This window comes from Panulirus ornatus, chromosome 42, assembly GCF_036320965.1.
Source record: "Panulirus ornatus isolate Po-2019 chromosome 42, ASM3632096v1, whole genome shotgun sequence".
Lineage (NCBI taxonomy): Eukaryota > Metazoa > Arthropoda > Malacostraca > Decapoda > Palinuridae > Panulirus > Panulirus ornatus.
Genome location: NC_092265.1, coordinates 14257108 through 14277537, shown reverse-complemented (window position 1 = coordinate 14277537; position 20430 = coordinate 14257108). Strand labels below are relative to the sequence as shown.

Below are 20430 nucleotides of genomic sequence, written 5' to 3'. Positions count from 1 at the left end.
GTTTGCGGCAGGGGTGTGTGATGTCTCCATGGTTGTTTAATTTGTTTATGGATGGGGTTGTTAGGGAGGTGAATGCAAGAGTTTTGGAAAGAGGGGCAAGTATGAAGTCTGTTGGGGATGAGAGAGCTTGGGAAGTGAGTCAGTTGTTGTTCGCTGATAATACAGCGCTGGTGGCTGATTCATGTGAGAAACTGCAGAAGCTGGTGACTGAGTTTGGTAAAGTGTGTGAAAGAAGAAAGTTAAGAGTAAATGTGAATAAGAGCAAGGTAATTAGGTACAGTAGGGTTGAGGGTCAAGTCAATTGGGAGGTAAGTTTGAATGGAGAAAAACTGGAGGAAGTAAAGTGTTTTAAATATCTGGGAGTGGATCTGGCAGCGGATGGAACCATGGAAGCGGAAGTGGATCATAGGGTGGGGGAGGGGGCAAAAATCTTGGGAGCCTTGAAGAATGTGTGGAAGTCGAGAACATTATCTCAGAATGCAAAAATGGGTATGTTTGAAGGAATAGTGGTTCCAACAATGTTGTATGGTTGCAAGGCATGGGCTATGGATAGAGTTGTGTGCAGGAGGATGGATGTGCTGGGAATGAGATGTTTGAGGACAATGTGTGGTGTGAGGTGGTTTGATCGAGTAAGTAACGTAAGGGTAAGAGAGATGTGTGGAAATAAAAAGAACGTGGTTGAGAGAGCAGAAGAGGGTGTTTTGAAATGGTCTGGGCACATGGAGAGAATGAGTGAGGAAAGATTGGCCAAGAGGATATATGTGTCGGAGGTGGAGGGAACAAGGAGAAGAGGGAGACCAAATTGGAGGTGGAAAGATGGAGTGAAAAAGATTTTGTGTGATCGGGGCCTGAACATGCAGGAGGGTGAAAGGAGGGCAAGGAATAGAGTGAATTGGAGCGATGTGGTATACCGGGGTTGACGTGCTGTCAGTGGATTGAATCAAGGCATGTGAAGCGTCTGGGGTAAACCATGGAAAGCTGTGTAGGTATGTATATTTGCGTGTGTGGACGTATGTATATACATGTGTATGGGGGGGGGGTTGGGCCATTTCTTTCGTCTGTTTCCTTGCGCTACCTCGCAAATGCGGGAGACAGCGACAAAGTATAATAAAAAATAAATAAATATGTGTGAATAGGAGAGATGATTAATGGGCATTATTAGAGTAAATGTGCTGAGAGGGGCAGTTGGTGGAAAGGCTGATCACTATCTTACTGAGGCGGGGGTGAAGATTTGTACAGGTTTTTGAAAAAGAGGAGTGAGGCAGGGGTGAAGATTTGTACAGGTTTTTGAAAAAGAGAAACCAATGTTGGGAGGAAAAGTGGTGAATATAAGTGAGCTTGGAAAGACTTGCGTGAAGAAATACCAGGAGAGATTGAGGTAAAAAGGCAAAAGAAGAGAATAAATGAAGTGAGGGGCATGGGTGTGGAATGGGAGGTTCTTAGGGATGCAGCGATGGCATATGCTAGAGATGCATGTAGCATGCAAAAGATGGGAGGTGAGCAGATTAGAAAGGGTAGTGAGTGGTGGGATGAAGTAAAGTTGGAAAAGAAAGAGAAAAGAGAGGCATTTGGGCAGCACTTGCAAGGAAGGAGTGCAAATGATCAGGAAATGAATCAGAGAAAGTGGCAGATCAAGAGAAAGGAACTGGGGTTGAAAAGGAAGGAGGGCAAATGAGAGCTGGGGTGAGTGAGTACCACAATAAAATTATGCATGGGAAGGATGTAAATGACGTGCAAAAGACAAGAGATCAAATGGGAACAACAATGAAGGGGGCAAAAGGAGAAGAGAGAACAGGTAAAGATGAAGTAGGGAGGAGATAGAGTGAGTATTCTGAAGGATAGTTAAATATGTTTGACAAGTGTGGCAGCTGTAGGGTATTTTGGTCAAAGTGCTAAGCAAGGTAAAAGAGTCATGTAGAATGGATTGGTGAAGAAAGAAGAGGTAGTGAAAGCCTTGCATACAATGAAATGCAGCAGTATGCTGCAGTGGATGGTGCATCACTCATATTCTCATTATCTAAACCCCAGGAAAACTGATCCACAACTGAATCAAACAAAACATTACACACTCACCCACACAAAATGGCTTCAAACAGAAATATTCCACCATCACACTATATACTGAGCTCACACAACATATCCTAAATAGTCCCAATCAACATCCCATTTCACACACAGTCCTAGTAGCCACAGACATTAAAAAAGCATTCAATGTTGTCTTCCTAAAACAGCCTGATATAAAAGATACTTGATAACACCCTCCACAACAATGCCAAAAGTGGCTGGCCAATTTCATAACCAGCTACCATGACATACTAATTTACAACAGCTTCACCTCTAAAACACTTAAACACTACAATGGAGTTTCCAAAGGAGCAGTTCTTCCTCCAAGCCTTGCAATCTCTTCCTGCACAACTTCCATTACCTCTGGCAAAACAACATGAAGGTCTTTTAATATGCAGACAACTTCAAAATCACGTCACAACACCCCAAAGCCACACAAACACACACAAAAAAAAGCAGCATTACATTATGCAAGTGGAACAATGGCTCACTCAGAAAAGAACATCTGGCTCTCCACAGAAGACTTCAATCACTCTTTTAACCTAAGACAGACACGAATCCAGCTCACACCCTTTAGTCACAAAGAGCAAACAGTCACTCCTCAGAACAAAATATCAACCACACAAGGCATGGCAAATGACTCACTAATGACATTTACTCTAACACTAGCAAAAACATAAACAAAAAAGCAACATACAAACTAAATGTCCTTAATACACTAACCGACAGCAGATTTGAATAGGAAAAAGAATCCACTCAACATCCTTTACAAATATTTGTTCCACTTTAAATCTAATTATGCCTCACCTGCCTGGTCTTCTATCCTCTCAAAAGCAAATATAACAAAGCTCTAATCAACATAATATAGCGTACTTAGAACAATTGCTGGCTGCCTGGCAACTACAAACATTCAATAGCACAATGAAACAAAGATCCTCCCACTACAACCCCACTTAAACATACTCAACACTCAATTTTATGGAGCGGTACTAAACTTTTCCCACCCAAACCACCTCACAACTAACCACCAGTCCTTAAGTAGAAAAATAAGGTTTGTCCCAACCTAACATGTCAGCAACACCTACTCACAAATCCCCCTTCCCCTATAAATTGTAACAAGGACAAAACATATACCTACTGAAATAAGATGACAAGCACTACCCACCACCCTCCCAACAGTATCGACTTCAACCCTCCTAGATGCCATCAGATGCCATACTCCCTAGACAAATGCAAGTCACATTTTTCCGTTTAAGCCTTGCACAACATCCAATCCCTACAACATTACAAGCACCATTTCAACATAGCCCAGGAGCCTTCAAGCCCATGATGCAACTACCACAACCAAGACATCATGCACTTACTACTGAAGTGCATTTCCTTCCCTGCACATGGATGCATACACTACATCACTACACTTTGTGACCTATTTCCAAACTAGTGGATGTGGCCAACTTCCTATGGTGCTACAGGAGCCTAAAAAAGCTTTATAGAAGGGACTCCTGGGGCAAGAAGGATGTAAGCACATAAACTCACTTACTGATGACCTGATTTAGCATGAAATGTTGAACAACCCAACTCTATCAGGTTACCGGATGCTTTTCTGGTTAGTTTGACAAGACACCAACTTTTCAGGGAAGGATAATGTTAGAAGAAAATAAATGAGTCCAAATGGTGAACTCAACCATGACAACATGTCTCAAAATCTCAAATGTAGCGATATTTCTTTATTTCTTTTATTCTTGACACAACTTCTTTGGACCCATGGTTAGTTACTGATAGAGGAAAAATATCACCCAAAACAAAAACAGCTTGCTAAAATATTACCAAGCAAAAGGACAGCAAGTAAAAGACGCATTCCTCCACTCTTAGTACCATGGGACAATTGAGATGGCATCCTGTCATGTGACTTCAAAGAATGTACAACACTGCCAGGCATACAATAACCCCAACATAACAGAGTTACAGGGTTTGTTCTGCAAGGAAAATGACACAAGAAAGCCCTATCTTGAATGATAATTATAGGACTCTATTTTGGCAGATACAGTATCTGTAAGAACAGATATGTGTGTGTGTAATCAATTAGCTATTTGTACAATCATTCTTGCACTCCTCTGGACACTCTCTTCTAGCTCCTTGTGTCTTTTTAGGTGTGGTGACCAAACTTGAGAAACATAATCAGAGCTTTGGCCTTCGTGTTGAATGTGAAAACTTGCTGAATATTTCCTTAATCAAGAACTTGAATGCAATTCTATTAGCCTACAAACAGTTGGTCTCCTGCACTGCTCTCCTGAGTTAGGACTCTGGCGACAGGTTGAGGAACAAGTTGACCATAAAGTCTTTCTCACACATTTTCCTACAGCATTCCCGTTAGGTTGGCCAATCCTTCATATAATGTGTTCTCCTAAGCCACAAATGCCTAATTCTTAATCCATAATTAATTTTGAAAGATCTTTTGAAATTAATTATTTAAAATGAAATCAGTATAATTACAAATTGTAAGTGAATGTAACTTGCAAACTTAGGATTGGCCAATCTAGAAGATAACGTACTCTTCCAAAACTAAAAACAGGTATGCTATGATTCTTCAGATAAAAAGGGAATTGCTTCTATATTCTTTGCATAACAAGAGCTCACTGGAAAGGGAAAAAATCAATTGCACACAGCAAGGTTTATGTGGTGTTTGATCATAGAGATAAAATGACACAGTCTGTACTTCAAAGCTTAACTACTTCTACATCACAAAACAGTGATCATGAAGATTAAGGATTGAATTCATTCCACTGAAAATCCAAACCAAAAATGTCACTTTATTTCTTTAACAGAACAGGTAAGAATACTGGAAAGGATTATTAAAACTATCCAACGACACAATGAATCACAAACTTACCCTAACAACTCCATCTGATGATCCAGTCATAATAACATTGCCAGGATCCCATTCATACATTGTAGAGAAGGCCACACACAGTATTTGTTGCAAGGGCGAATGTGCACCTAAGGCTGTGTTAACTGAAGCTACGAGAGTCCCATTGATGCTCCATACATGTAGCCAAGTTCCAGCACACGTGGCTATATCACCCTGAAATATATTGTTCAGAATAAGATATAATGACAGAGGGAGTGGCTGGAAATCCTCCCTTCCTGTATTACCTTCCAAAAGAAAGAAAACAGCAAGGAGCTAAGTGAGGATTTTTCCCTCTAAGCCCTCTCATCTGTTCTTGAAATTACCTCGCTCACATGGGAAATGGCGAGCATGTATGAAAAAATAAGAATATTTTCTATCACTATGGTTATGCACTAATACTATAAAGTCACCAGATATTGATTACAATATAAATCATCTAACCATGACCACTCTAAACAAATTACACTATGACAATCATAAATGACTTGAGAAAAATTTCATGTCCCCATTTTACTACCACAGTTGATTTACATTTAAGTTTCCTTTCAAAGGGAGAATACATATTGTTTTGCTAAGTTTCTTCCTCTTATTTTCTTTTAAATGATCAACAATACAGTACTATTCCTTCATTTCTGGGATGAATGACTTGAAAAATGGTATGCAAATACCTTGGTATATTTTTTCATACTTGCTTCCTGTTTCCCACATCAATGAGGTAGAGCAAGGAACAGACAAAGAAAGGCTTCATTCACTCTCAACCATTCTTTAGATGTCAGGTGCACTGCACCGAAATCACATCCACCTATCCAAAGCCAGGCCCCACAGACCTTTCCATGGTCTCACTTAGTTAAATATATCCAACTCCATCAGGGCAGTAGTAGTTTTTTAAATACAGGAAAAAAACATGAGGTGTACTGGGGTTTTAGTTTTTCAGACAATTCTGAAGGTCCACCGCCTCCAAGAGACACTACGCTGGAGTTGCTTTCTGCTAGAGGCCTGTCAAGGGTGGGACACAAAAGGTTAAGAAGCGGCTCTGGAGTCTACCAGTTATGCTAAGGAGTAAAAAGGAAGGGCAAATGGGAGTGATGGTGCTAAATGTAAATGAGATGACTAGTGAGAGTAAAGTAAGGGAACTTATGGAGAATTTTAAAAGCTATAGTTTGGGTGTGCTGGGGATTGGGGAAACTCATATTCTTGGGAAGGGTGTATGGAGTGGAAATGGAAATGATGAAAGCAAGTTATAGGAAGGTGTGGAAGAAGTGATATGGAGGGAATGAAAGAAAATTACAAAGGAAGAAGGTAAGAAGAATATGTAATTGAACTAACATGAGTATGAGAAGGTATTAGAGAGCACGCCTAGAATAGATCAAGAACAGTGTGGATGAAAGGAAAGACTGGTATTGTTAAGTATGCATGGGTATGTGTATATGTGCCTGTGAATAAGAGGACTGTTCAAGGTAAAGATGAGATGAAGCATTTCAAGAGAAATTTGAACAACTATATAAATGGTTCTGAGAAGGAGAGAAAGGAAGGTGTAATGGGTGATATAAATGCGAAGGTAGGATGTGTGTAGGTAGCAAGATGAAGGCAGCCAATGACCTGAAAAATATATTACCAGCACTACATCCCTGGGTATCAGGAGGGTTAGGGCTGTTGCATAGTGATTTAACACTTCAATGGTTGTCAAGTTGCACTCCTGTGACCCAGGCAGCAGTCTTTTCTTTCTGTCTCAGTCCACAAACATACAACTCTCCATGTCACACACAACATTTGACAACACTTAACTCACACAGCTCATTCCTTGTAACTTGATTTTCCTGAGGTGAGCTCTTTGCCCCTGCCTTTTGACAAAATGTTAGGTGCAATAAACAGAAGTTGTAGGCAGGCACATTTAGACTGGAGCATTTGGCAGAAATAATAGGTAAGAACACTAGGCAGGAGTATTAGGTAGAAGTGGTCAGTAGGAACATTAGATATGAGTCTGCAAACACTGTGCTAAACCTGCCCTCTGCCAGAGTCTTGTTAAGGGTGAAGCACTAAAGGCTAAAAAGTGGCACTGGAATTCACTAGTTATGGAGACTCTATTGTCATGGCCATTCCCTTGAGGGAGTTCCAGGAGGGAACAGGCATTAGAGATACAGATATATAAGTAGGTGGGATGTGGTAAAATTAGCAAAATGGTAAATGGGGAGTGCCTGCAGTAAATGAGAATGGAAGTTATCTTGTGGATGTCTGTGCTCAGAAGGATTTATTCCTTGTAAACACCTTTTATCAGCATATAATCCACAAGTATAACTGTATTAGATATGATGGCAGAGAAGAGCAAAATGGTTTGATTAACCATGTGGTACTGGATAAAAGGTTGAGAAAGGCTGTGCTAGACGCTAGAGTTGTGAGAGGATTCTTTGGAAACTTCTGACAATTTCACAAATTTTGTGGAGGTGAGGGTCAGGGAGTAATGGAGGTATGGTGTAAGGAACAATGGAGAGGTAAAATTGTTGACAAGGGATAAGATGAATCACAAAAAATGTAAGGAGCAGTATGAAAGGAGAGTGACTAAAAAATTAGATGGAAGTGCAGTAAATGTGGGGATGCAGTCATGTGTCAATGTGGTGTTTAAAATGTTTACAGAAAGATTGTTAAATGTTGTAGAATTAGTAGTTAAGGTACAAGGTCAAGAGATATAGGAATAAAAAGCAAAATGCATGGTGGACAGATGAGATTAGAAATGCTGTGTTACAGAAGAAAATGCATATGGTAACTGCCCAAAAGGAATGTACCAGTGGAAAATAAGCAATGGAGCAGGGAAGAATATAAGATGTATGAGCAGAATGTTAAGAAGCTGATGTATGAAAGCGAAGAAAGAGTAGATGAAGAGGCTGAAGAAAGTTGAATGAAAAGTTTGGGGAAAATATGATATTGTACTGAAAGGAGGTGAAAAAGGAAAGAAGTGAATGCAAGAGAAAATATCAATGCAAGAAGTAAGAAAGGGGAGTTGCTGAATCAAAAGTAGGAAGTGAAAGGAAGATGGAAAGAGTATTTTGAAGAATTGATGAATGAGAGAGAAGATGAGGCAGCAGCTGTTACATGAATAGGTATGGAGGATGGAGGGAAAAGGTTACAAGTGCATGAACCTAAAGCAAGAAGGGAGGTAAAAAGGGGCAATAATGAAGCTGAAAGTAGGAAAAGCACCTGGAAAGGATGGGGTTATGGCTAAAATGCTGAAGTATGGAGGAGAAAGTGTGATTCAGTCGTTGCATTTGATATGTAATTTACCATGGAAACAGAAGGTTGTGCCTGAGGACTAGGTAAAAGCTACTAATGTTTCTTTATTTAAAAGGAAAGGGGCAATTATAGAGGAAAAAGTCTGTTATGTATACCACTCTATATCATTATATTCCTTGCATGCCATTCATCCTCCTGAATGTTCAGGCTCCAATCACTCAAAATCTTTTTCACTCCATCCTTTCACCTCCAATTTGGTCTCCTGCTTCTCCTTGCTCCCTCCACCTCTTACACATATATCCTCTTTGTCAACCTTTCCTCACTTATTCTCTCCATATGCCTAAGCCATTTCAACTAAACCTCTTCTGCTCTCTCATCCACACACTTTTTATTACCACACATCTCTTTTACCCCTTCATTTCTTACTCAATCAAACCACCTCATACCAAATATTGTCCTCAAACATTTCACTTCCAATACATCCACCCACCTCCTCACAACCCTATCTATAGACTATGCCTCACAAACATATAACATTGTTGGAACTACTACTCCTTCAAACATACCCATTTTTGCTCTCCGAGATAACGTTGTCCCCTTCCACACATTCTTCAACGCTCCCAGAACCTTCGCCCCCTTCCCCACCCTGTGACTCATTTCTGCTTCCATGGTACCATCCGCTGCTAAATCCACTCCCAGATATCAAAAACACTTCGCTTCCTCCAGTTTTTCTCCATTCAAACTTACCTCCCACTTGACTTGTCCCTCAACCCTACTGTACCCAATAACCTTGCTCTTATTCACATTTACTCTCAGCTTTCTTCTTTCACACACTTTACCAAACTCAGTCACCAACTTCTGCAGTTTCTCACCTGAATCAGCCACCAGCACTGTATCATCAGCGAACAACAACTGACTCACTTCCCAAGCCCTCTCATCCAGAACAGACTGCATACGCTGCTAAATTCACTCCCAGATATCTAAAACACTTCACTTCCTCCAGTTTTTCTCCATTCAAACTTACCTCCTAATTAACTTGTCCTTCAACCCTACTGAACCCAATAACCTTGCTCTTATTCACATTTACTCTCAGCTTTCTTCTTTCACACATTTTACCAAACTCAGTCACCAACTTCTGCAGTTTCTCACCTGAATCAGCCACCAGTGCTATATCATCGGTGAACAACAACTGACCTACTTACCAGCCCCACTCTCTAAAACTTTTGCATTTACCTCCCTAACCACCCAATCCATACACAAAGTAAACAACCATGGGGACATCACATACCCCTGCCACAGACCAACATTCACTGGAAACCAATCACTCTCCTCTCTTCCTATTTGTACACATGCCTTACATCCTTGGTAAAAACTTTTCACTGCTCCCAGCAACTTACTTCCCACTCCATATACCCTTAAGACCTTCCACAAAGCATTTCTAGTGACCCTATCATATGCCTTCTCCAGATCCATAAATGCCACATACAAATCCATCCGTTTTTCTAAGTATTTCTCAAATACATTCTTCAAAGCAATCACCTGATCTACACATCCTCTACCACTTCTGAAACCACACTGCTCTTCCCCACTCTGATACTCTGTACATGTCTTCATCCTCTCAATTAATACCCTTCCATATAATTTCCCATATAATCACCATGTCTTGCATTAAAGAGGCAGCAACGGGAGCAGACAAAGAAAGGTTGCAGTCAGTCAGTCAGTCCATTCTCTAGGTGTCATGTGTAATTTATTAAAACAATAGTTTTCTAACAACAGCCAGGCACTACAGACCTTTCCATTGTTTATCCCTGCCACTTCTTATGACCTGGTTCACTCCATCAACAGCACGTCAACCCCTGTCTATCACATTGTTTTAGTTCATTCTATCCTCAGGATGCCTTTCACCCTCCTTTACGTTGTGGCCCTGATCGCTCAAAATCTTTTTCACTTCCTCCTTCCATCTCCAACTTGGTCTACCACTTCTTGTTCCCTCCACTTATGACACATATATCCTCTTCATTCACCTTTTCTTACTCATTCTCTCCATTTGTCCAAACCATTTCAGCATACCCTCTTCGGTTCTCTAAACCACACTCTTTTTCTCTCTTTTACGTTCTATTATCTTACTTAATCAAATCACCTAATACCATTCGTAGCCAAGTCCACTCTCAGGTAACCAAAACACTTAACGTACTCCAATATTTTTCCATTCAAACTCACACTCCAACTAACCTGTCTCTCTACTACCAAAAACATACTGAGCTTGCTTTTTTCACATTTACTCCTAACTTCTTCCTCTCACAAACTCTTCAAAACTCAATCATAAACTTCTGCAGCTTCTCATTTGAATCTGCCAGCAGTGCTTTAACATCAGCAAACAACAACTGACTCATTCCCAAATCCCCTCATCCCCTAAAGGCTGCATACTTGCCCATCTCTCTGAAGCCCCTACATTTACCTCCCTCACCATCCCATCCATAACAATTTATATAGCCATAGTGATACCACACCCCCATATTACAGACCAACCTTATCCTGGAACAACACACCCTCCTCTCTTCCTACTCATACACATCCCATACACACTTGATAAAAACTTATCACTGCTTCTAGCAGCTTTTCTCCTACATCATATATTTGTAAGACCTCTCACAAGGCATCTTTATCAACCTAACTATAACATGCTTTTCCCAGATCCATGCCACATACAAATCCTTCTGTTTCACTAGGTACTTTTGACATATTATTACAGCAGTATTTTTCACACATTTTTTACAGCAAACACTTGATCCACATACATTCTACCATTCCTGAAACCACACTATTCCCCACCTACCTCTAATCTGATGCTCTGTACATGCCTTCACCCTCTCAATCACCATTCTTCCAAACAAAGTACCAGGTATATCCCCTATCCCTGGGGATAGGGGATTAAGAATACTTCCCACGTATTCCCTGCGTGTCGTAGAAGGCGACTAAAAGGGGTGGGAGCGGGGGGCTGGAAATCCTCCCCTCTCGTTTTTTTTTTAATTTTCCAAAAGACGGAACAGAGAAGGGGGCCAGGTGAGGGTATTCCCTCAAAGGCCCAGTCCTCTGTTCTTAATGCTACCTCGCTAACGCGGGAAATGGCGAATAGTTTAAAAAAAAAAAAAAAAAAATATTCAACAAAGTTGTACTACCTCTGTAGTTCAAATACTTACATTTGTCTCCTATGCCTTTATACAATGGCTCTACATATGCATATCATGAAAATCCTAACCAATCAATAACACAGTCACTCTCTTAAGGAATTTAACTGCAATACAATCTACTTCAGCCACCTTGCTACATTACATCTTACACAAGGCTTTCATAACCTCTTATCTCTTCACCAAACCACTTTCACAGATTCAATTCACTCACCTTCCCACCTCAAACACCCTACAACTACCACCCTACAATTAAAACATTTCAAATAATCACTCCATCTCCATAATGATGTTAAAGCAAAATTCTATTTGATTTATACCATACCATCTGACAAAATACATTTTTCACTGCTCCCTCATTATTTCCTGTATCCATAGTAAGTGTAGGCATTTCAATATGCATGGAAGGAATGTTAAAAATACATTACTCAAAGGAGTTCAGGATGTAAGGCTATCATTATATTTTTTGTCTACAATTATCTTAGGGCCAGTTTCTGTGAAACAGTCCTGGTGTTATCCAGGATCTCATTCTAAAGGCTCCTACAACCCAAGGATATGCTTCTTCTAGTAGCAGGGAAATGAAGACTCCTTTGGAGTGAGAAGTTCTTTGATGATACTGTACTCCCAGAGACACAGCCTTACCAAAGGTCACTTTTGACATGTATTGTAACCTCTTGCAGATGGGGGAAGGAAATACCAAGGATATCATTCATGAGATTATTCAAAATGTGCTTAGGAGGCTTGATGTTGGTCAGAAACTTTTAGTTATAATAGGCCCATTCTTTGTAACTTATCTATTTCTAATACATGAAATAATCAGAATCAGATAATTCAGAGAACAACGTACACAGGCCTAGTTCACCTACCTCTACCTCTCAATAATCTTTCATCCACATAGCATATCAAGGCCTTATCACCTTTTTCAAAAAGTAGCCATTAAATTGTTTCCATTAACTGTGATATGGCAACAGCTGCTGAATCAGGTAATTCATGGATTGATGTTGACAAACCTAGTTAAATTCCTTTTATCTCCCACAAACCCACATCATTTCATCCCACTCCAGAAGCACCTTACATCCACATTGCCAATCATTTCAGGACATCTTTCAGTAAATTTTTACTAAATACTGTCCAAATCATGTCCTGACATAGTGTGATGAGAGGATGTAAGGTGTTTTGGGTATTATCAATTCATTGGGATTAAACTTAGAAAATTTTTGTTTACACACATAAACTTCCTTATAACACAAGTTTCAGTTGCTAAATCTACAACATTTCCATTTGTGTCAGGTTGTCCAGAAATGTAAATGCATCACAAGTTGGAGCATAAATATACTATCATTCATATGCATATCAATCAACATAACTTATGGTTAAAGTAAATGGAAAAGCATCTACTCACAGTCTGTTCATTGATTGCAAGTGCAGCCACTGGAGCATGGTGAGGAATAAGCTGACGCACATATGCGAGTCTGGCAAGGTCCCATATTATGGCAGAACGATCCCTGGAGCCAGAAACAAGAAGCCCATATGCACTACTTGCTGCTAAACAGGTGATAGCATCACTATGCCCATAAAGCGACTTTTTCTGAACAAGTTGACGCTTGATGATTTCATACACATTGACAACCTGAAAAATAGTTTAAAAAAATTGCCAATTAACTTTACTTCATCACTACTAAAATTACAGAGAGGAAATTCTGATAAAACAAAATTCTGCTTTGTGAAAGTAAGAGCGTTAAGAAATTCAATAAAAGTTAAGGCTTGTATCTTCAGGGCAGGATCAAATACAATTCACTACAACCTTTATTTTTCTTAAGCCAAAATATCATTTACAAGTGTCACAGAGTGATATTTCAAAAGGTTAACCAAAAAGTTGCAAACTCCTGGATTAGCAATAAACAGTACCTACCCATCATCCTAACAGTAAACTAATGTACTCACCAAATTCAAATCTTTCTGTCTATATCTCTGATGCCTGTTCCCTTCAGGAACTCCCATCAAGGGGGTGGTCACGGCAAAAATAAGCCCTCTTATCCCTGTCCTTACATGACTCCCTCACATACACCATTCCATGCATTCTTCCACCATTTCCCTCCCTCCAGTATTCTTTCCCTCTATTTGCCCATGTCAAAGGTGGTCTCCCTTTCACACGAACCCCTTTAATTGTACTATCATACATGCCTTTTGTAAGCTCCTGGTATTGCGTTTCACCCACTCTACCACTTCATAATACATTCCTTTTGCATTCCCTGCCATATGACATCTCTCATACATCCTCTTAATTTCTTTCTTCATTCCATCTAGTCATACCACATGCTCATCTCAAATAGCTCAATTCCATAGCCTGGATTCTTGACCTCCGTGACTTATTCCATTTCCATGTTTTGGCTGCATAGGTCAGGGACAAAGTGACTCTTCTCCCCTGTACTGATTTCCCCCTTACCTCCATTAAACTTATCCAAGACAGCTCCCACATACTTAAATTCTCTCACCTCTTCCAGTCTTCCCCCCCCCCCCCCCCCCCCCCAAATATCCAAAACACAGTTCAGTACACTTCCTTCTTTCACTCTACATGGCTTTGCAAAGCCAATACTTTCACTGTGTTTCCTTTCAAACACCATTACTTTACTTGCATTTACCTTTAATTGCCTATGCTTACAAACATAATAAAACATAAAACACACAAACTTCTACAACTCCTCTTAACTCTAAGCAACTTCTGCAACTCTTCTTCACTCCAAGCAAAAAACACAGTATCATCTACAAACTGGCTTGTCATTAGCCACCATACGTGAACATAACACTCCACCTATGCACTCCTTACACTAGGTTTGCTTTTATCTTTCTTATCAATCCCTCCATGTATATATATATTCCTTTGAGTCCACGGGGAAAATGAAACATGATAAGTTCCCAAGTGCACTTTCATGTAATAATCACATCATCATGGGTGGAACAGAAGGGGGAGGCATTGCCAAATCAGGGAAATAGTTTTTTGAAACAGACAAACACTTGAGGTGTGCTGAGATTTTAGTGTTTTGGACAATCTAGCAGTCCTGCACTGGAGCTCACCAGATATGCCAGAGAACAAAAGGTACAAGCATATGAGGGTGATGGCTCTGAATGTTAATGTGATGACTAGTGAAAGTAAAAGGAGGGAGCTTGTGGAGATATTTACAAGTTATAGTTTGGATATGCTGGGGATTGGAGAAACCTATATCCTTGGTTAGGGTACATGAGTGAAAATGAAAAGGATGAATGCAGCTGTGATGCAAGCTGTGGGAAGGCATGGAAGGAGTGATGTGGATGGGAATGACTGAAAATTATCAAGGATGAGGGAAAGATGGATGTGCAATTCTGCTATCACCAAGAATATGGTGAGGGTGCTACAGAGCAAGGATGGAATGGATCAAGAATAGTGTGGATGAAAGGAAAGATTGAAACTAAAGACTGCATGGGTATGTGTATATGCACTTAAGAATATGAAGAATTTGTAAGGAAATGATGCAATAAAGCTTTTTTTATGGAGAACTCTGAATGTGTATAAATGGTTTTGAGAAGGACAGAAGGGTGGTTATATTGGGTGATATGAATATGAAGGTGGCTTGATATGAAATATGTAAGACAATTCGATGCATTAAACATAACAGCTAGAGACTGAGTGTAAATGAATGTGGCCTTTGTTGTCTTTTCCTAGCACTACCTCGCGCACAAGCCGGGGAGGGGGGTGCCATTTCATGTGTGGCAAGTTGGCAGCAGGAATGGATGAAGGCAGCATGTATGAATATGTACATGTGTATTTTTTTTTTCTTTTTTTTTTTGCTTTGTCGCTGTCTCCCGCGTTTGCGAGGTAGCGCAAGGAAACAGACGAAAGAAATGGCCTAACCCACCCCCATACACATGTATATACATACGTCCACACACGCAAATATACATACCTACACAGCTTTCCATGGTTTACCCCAGATGCTTCACATGCCTTGATTCAATCCACTGACAGCACGTCAACCCCGGTATACCACATCGCTCCAATTCACTCTATTCCTTGCCCTCCTTTCACCCTCCTGCATGTTCAGGCCCCGATCACACAAAATCTTTTTCACTCCATCTTTCCACCTCCAATTTGGTCTCCCTCTTCTCCTCGTTCCCTCCACCTCCGACACATATATCCTCTTGGTCAATCTTTCCTCACTCATTCTCTCCATGTGCCCAAACCATTTCAAAACACCCTCTTCTGCTCTCTCAACCACGCTCTTTTTATTTCCACACATCTCTCTTACCCTTACGTTACTTACTCGATCAAACCACCTCACACCACACATTGTCCTCAAACATCTCTTTTCCAGCACATCCATCCTCCTGCGCACAACTCTATCCATAGCCCACGCCTCGCAACCATACAACATTGTTGGAACCACTATTCCTTCAAACATACCCATTTTTGCTTTCCGAGATAATGTTCTCGACTTCCACACATTCTTCAAGGCCCCCAGAATTTTCGCCCCCTCCCCCACCCTATGATCCACTTCCGCTTCCATGGTTCCATCCGCTGCCAGATCCACTCCCAGATATCTAAAACACTTCACTTCCTCCAGTTTTTCTCCATTCAAACTCACCTCCCAATTGACTTGACCCTCAACCCTACTGTACCTAATAACCTTGCTCTTATTCACATTTACTCTTAACTTTCTGTGTGTGTATATATATGTGCGTGTGTGGGCATTTATGTATATACATGTGTATGTGGGTGGGTTGGGCCATTCTTTTGTCTGTTTCCTTGCACTACCTCAATAATGCGGGAGACAGCAACAAAGTATAATAAAATAAATTAAATCATAACTGGTAAAAGGAGTGTGCCTGGAGTATATGAGAATGGAAGTTATTTTGTGGATATCTGTGCTTAAAGGAGCTTACTCCTTGCAAACACCTTTTGCAGCACAAGATGATCCATAGACATAAATGTAAGAGGTATAATGGAAAAGAACAAAAGGGTTTGATAACCATGTGACAATGGATAAAAGGTTGAGAAAAGTTGTGCTAGATGCTAGAGTTGTGAGAGGATTTTTTGAGACTCTAACCATTTCGTAGTTCTTGTGGAGATGAGGATCAGGGAGAAATGGACATATGGTGTAAAGAAGAACTGACAGGTAAAATGTTAACAGGGGAGAAGATAAATCAAAAAGAATGCAGGGAATAGTATGAAACGTGGATAACAGAAAAAATAGATGAAAGTGCAGTAAATGTAGGGATATTGTTATCTATATATGAATGAGGTGGTTAAAATGTTTTGAGAAAGACTGTTAAAGGTTGTACAATCAGTAACAGCATGGAGGACAGATGAGATTTAAATGCCATGGAAAAGAAAAAGGCATATGGTAAATAGCTTGAAAAGAATGTGCCAGTGAGAGTTCAGTAAAGGACAAGGGAAGAATATAAGGTGTGTGAGTGGTATGTTAAGAAGCTGACAGAGAAAAGCAAAGAAAGAGTAGATCAAGATTTTGGAAGAAAGTTGAGTGAAAAGTTTATGGAAAATAAGAAATTGTCCCAGAAGGAGGTGAAAAAACAGAGGGGGAGGTAAAAGTAGAAATTCAAATGTGAGAAGTTAGGATGGAGAGTTGTTAAATCAAAAGGTGGAAGTGAAAGGATTATGGAAAGATTATTTTCAAGAAATGATGAATGTAGGAGATGAGACAGCAGTAGTTACATGTATGTGTATGGAAGATGAAAGGAATAGGATACAAGGGGCCTATAGCAAGAAGGGAGGTACAAAGGGTAATAATGAGGTTGAAAGTAGGAAAGGTACCTTGAGTGGATGGGATTAGAGGTGAATGTTGAGGTCTGAAGACTGACTGAAAGCTATTATATTTCCTTTATTTAAAAGAAAAGGTACTATGGATGTATGTAGCATTCATAGGGGAAAAAACCTATTGAATATACCATGTACAGAATATACAAGTGTTCTGACTGACTGTTAAGTATACCACGAAAAGAGTATGCAAAAGTGTTGATCGATAGCATGATGGTTGTGACTGAATGCAGAATAAGTGAGGAGCAAAGTACTCTTAGTAAATATAGGGGATGTCTGTATCAGAATTTTATGGTGAAAATGACTGTGTAAAAGTGTCTAGCAAAGGGTAAGAAGCTGCATACAGTTTTTTTGGATCTGAAGAAAGCATATGGCAAAGTATAATGACTTAAGCATTGTGTTGAAGAAATACGAGGCAGAGGGACAACTGATGCATTGTGTGAAAGCCTTCTACAAAGGAGCTAAGCATATGTAAGAATGTATGGAGAGTTGAGCGACATTTCAGTAAACATGGGTGTATGAGGCAGGACTGTGTGATGTCACGGTGGCTTTTTAACATATATATGGATGGAGTGATAAAAGAGATGAAATTGAAACTAGGGGAAAAGGGGTGTAAAGATGAAGTATGGTAGTGAAGATATGGTGGCTAGTGACTAGTCTGTTAAGAATACAAGGAAAAGTGCATGTAAGGGTGTTGATTGATAGAGTGAAGGAAGCAACTAAATGCAGGACAAGTGAGGAGCAAGATGGAATTAGGAAAGGTAGGGGATGTATGGATCACAGTTTTATGGTGAGAATGACTGAAGAAAATTATGTAGTGAAAGATAAGAAGCATATGGAAGAGTTGAGGTGAATGCTTTATGGAATGTGTTAAGGACATATGGAATGAGGACAAGTGCTGGAAGGTGTGAAAGGCTTCTATAAAGGAACAAATGCATGTATAAGAATGGATGGAGAATTGAACAAAAATTTCAGTATACATGTGAGTGTGAGAAAGGGCTATGTGATGTCACTATGGCTTTTTAACAGATATATCGATTGAGTGATAAGAGAGATGAAAATAAAACTGAAAAGGGATGCATAGACAGAGTATGTTGGTGAGGTATGGTGTCTCATGACAAGCCTGGCTGCAGATGATAGTTTTGTTTGCTGAAAGTGAAGAAAAGCAAAAGGTTTTAAGTGTGTTTAATGATGTGTGTTAGCACAAGTGATTAAAGGTAAATGTGAGTAAAAGTAAAGTAATAGTGTTTAAAAGGAAGCAGAGTGAAAATATAGGTTTTGCAAAGCCCTACTGAGTGAAAGAAGAAAGTGTACAAAACTTTGTAATACATCTCGGTGAGAAAGAATTTTAGAATTTAAGAGCCATGACTAGGAAATTGATAACATCATCCAAAACAAATGATCCACTAATCAAAAAGAAAGCCCACAAGCATAATTTGCCTACACTTCCTTTTCTATAAAACTGAGTAATACTAACAGGATAACTAGTGCAAATAACAATTCAGGGGTATTACCGTGGATGTTCCTGCAGTGATAACAGTCTTATTGTTAGGACAAACAGCAGCAAGGATTTCGCCATTCTGTGGTGTTTCACTAACCAGAACAGCACGTTCACTCTCATAGCCACCAATCCGAAGACTGTAAAATAAATGTAACTGTCAAAAATATGTGCTTGCAATAGTTTCAAAACCTAATCAACCTTTAAAAACAAAATCTCATGTACTTGCCAAAGAGTTCAATCAAACAGGACGCAAAGAATTTTTAGTCAATGATGAGTTGGTTTATCCACTGCTACAAAATGTGATTACATAACTGATGCCTTTTACATATGCAGGAGGCTACACTGGACATCATTCATGCCAAGTGGTGTACATTGTTTGACTGCATTGTAAAACATCTTCAATATTTTTATGCTCTTTGCATTCACTGTTTTTACACTTTGCTTATTTCATTTGTCCACAACTCCTTTACTTAAAAAATATTTCTTCCATGGCATTTTATAAGAGCAACCAGTACAGTGAATAACTTACTTTCATTACAATCTCCAGGGGTTACCTGGTGAAAGTTGGCCAGTGTGTCAACTAAAGACATGAAGATTATTTCATTTTCCTCCATGTCTTATGCTGGCCATAACCCTACACATCTAGGTCTCCTAAACTGCACTCAGATACTTTGGCAGCAAGATTCGATCCATTACATCAAAACTGCCGAAGCCCTCAAGTAACTCTTTTCAAAATGCACTGGGATTTTCATTCACATCACTAGATACCCCATGCCCTTCTAATCATCCCCTCAAACGCCATATTACCTACTCTTGTAATCAAATTACCCACCACTAATACTCAGTCTCTACATCAAAACTACTGACACACTTATTCAGCTCCTCCCAAAATACTCGTCTCTCTTCCATCCTCCTCTCATTTCCAGGTAAATTGACACTTACCAGCCTCTCACAATCCACTCTCATTATTATCCCCATCAATCTGGGGCTCACACCCTTACAATTTTTCACACATTCCCACAACTACTTCTTCATCAGACATGGGCTCACTCCCTTACAATTTTTCACACATTCCCACAACCACTTCTTCATCAGACATGCCACCCCTTCCTTGCTCACACCCTCACATTAACCCCTGAATTTGCCACTAAGACATTCCCAAACCATTGTTTTTCCTTCTCCTTAGGCTTAGTTTCATTCATAGTAAAAATATCAAGGATCCTCCCCTTAAGCATAATACCTTTCTGTCCCATCTTTTTACCCTGGTTACACCCACACACATTCAATGAGCCCTTAATGGGAATGAGCACTACTCATCTGGTTCCTCTTTCTGTTCTAACTTTTAGAAATTGGAATAAATATGGGGAGGGTTTCAAGCCATCCCACTCCCAATCTCTTACGTAAACTTCTACAAAATGCAAGGAATACATGGAAAGCATTCTTTCTCCCCTCTTACCAAGGATGGCAATCATCATCATCATCATCATTACCATCACAATTGTTTTCATTATTACTATTACCATTATTGTTATTATCCTTACCATTACCATTTTCATTTTTATTACTAAAACTGTTATTCTTATTCTTGTATTCATTATCTATTATACTTAATCGCTGTTTCCCGTGTCTGCGAGGTAGTGCCACATATGTACATAAAAACCCATACACACATATATACATACATATACATATCAACATATACACATACGCATACACATACAAAGACATATACATG

At 39.7% G+C, this 20430-nt stretch overlaps 1 protein-coding gene across 4 annotated transcripts in view; it reads right to left on the bottom strand.

Moving 5' to 3' along the window:
• The window catches only part of bchs (WD repeat and FYVE domain containing 3 bchs), a 404120-nt gene that overhangs the window by 57193 nt on the left and 326497 nt on the right, over nt 1-20430 (bottom strand). For all 4 annotated transcript variants that reach the window (XM_071686608.1, XM_071686607.1, XM_071686603.1 and 1 more), the window contains 3 exons: nt 18709-18832; nt 12788-13015; nt 4955-5146 (listed from right to left, as the gene is read on the bottom strand). In XM_071686608.1, coding sequence (XP_071542709.1) covers nt 4955-5146; nt 12788-13015; nt 18709-18832 — 544 coding nt within the window. The remainder of the gene's footprint in view (nt 1-4954; nt 5147-12787; nt 13016-18708; nt 18833-20430) is intronic.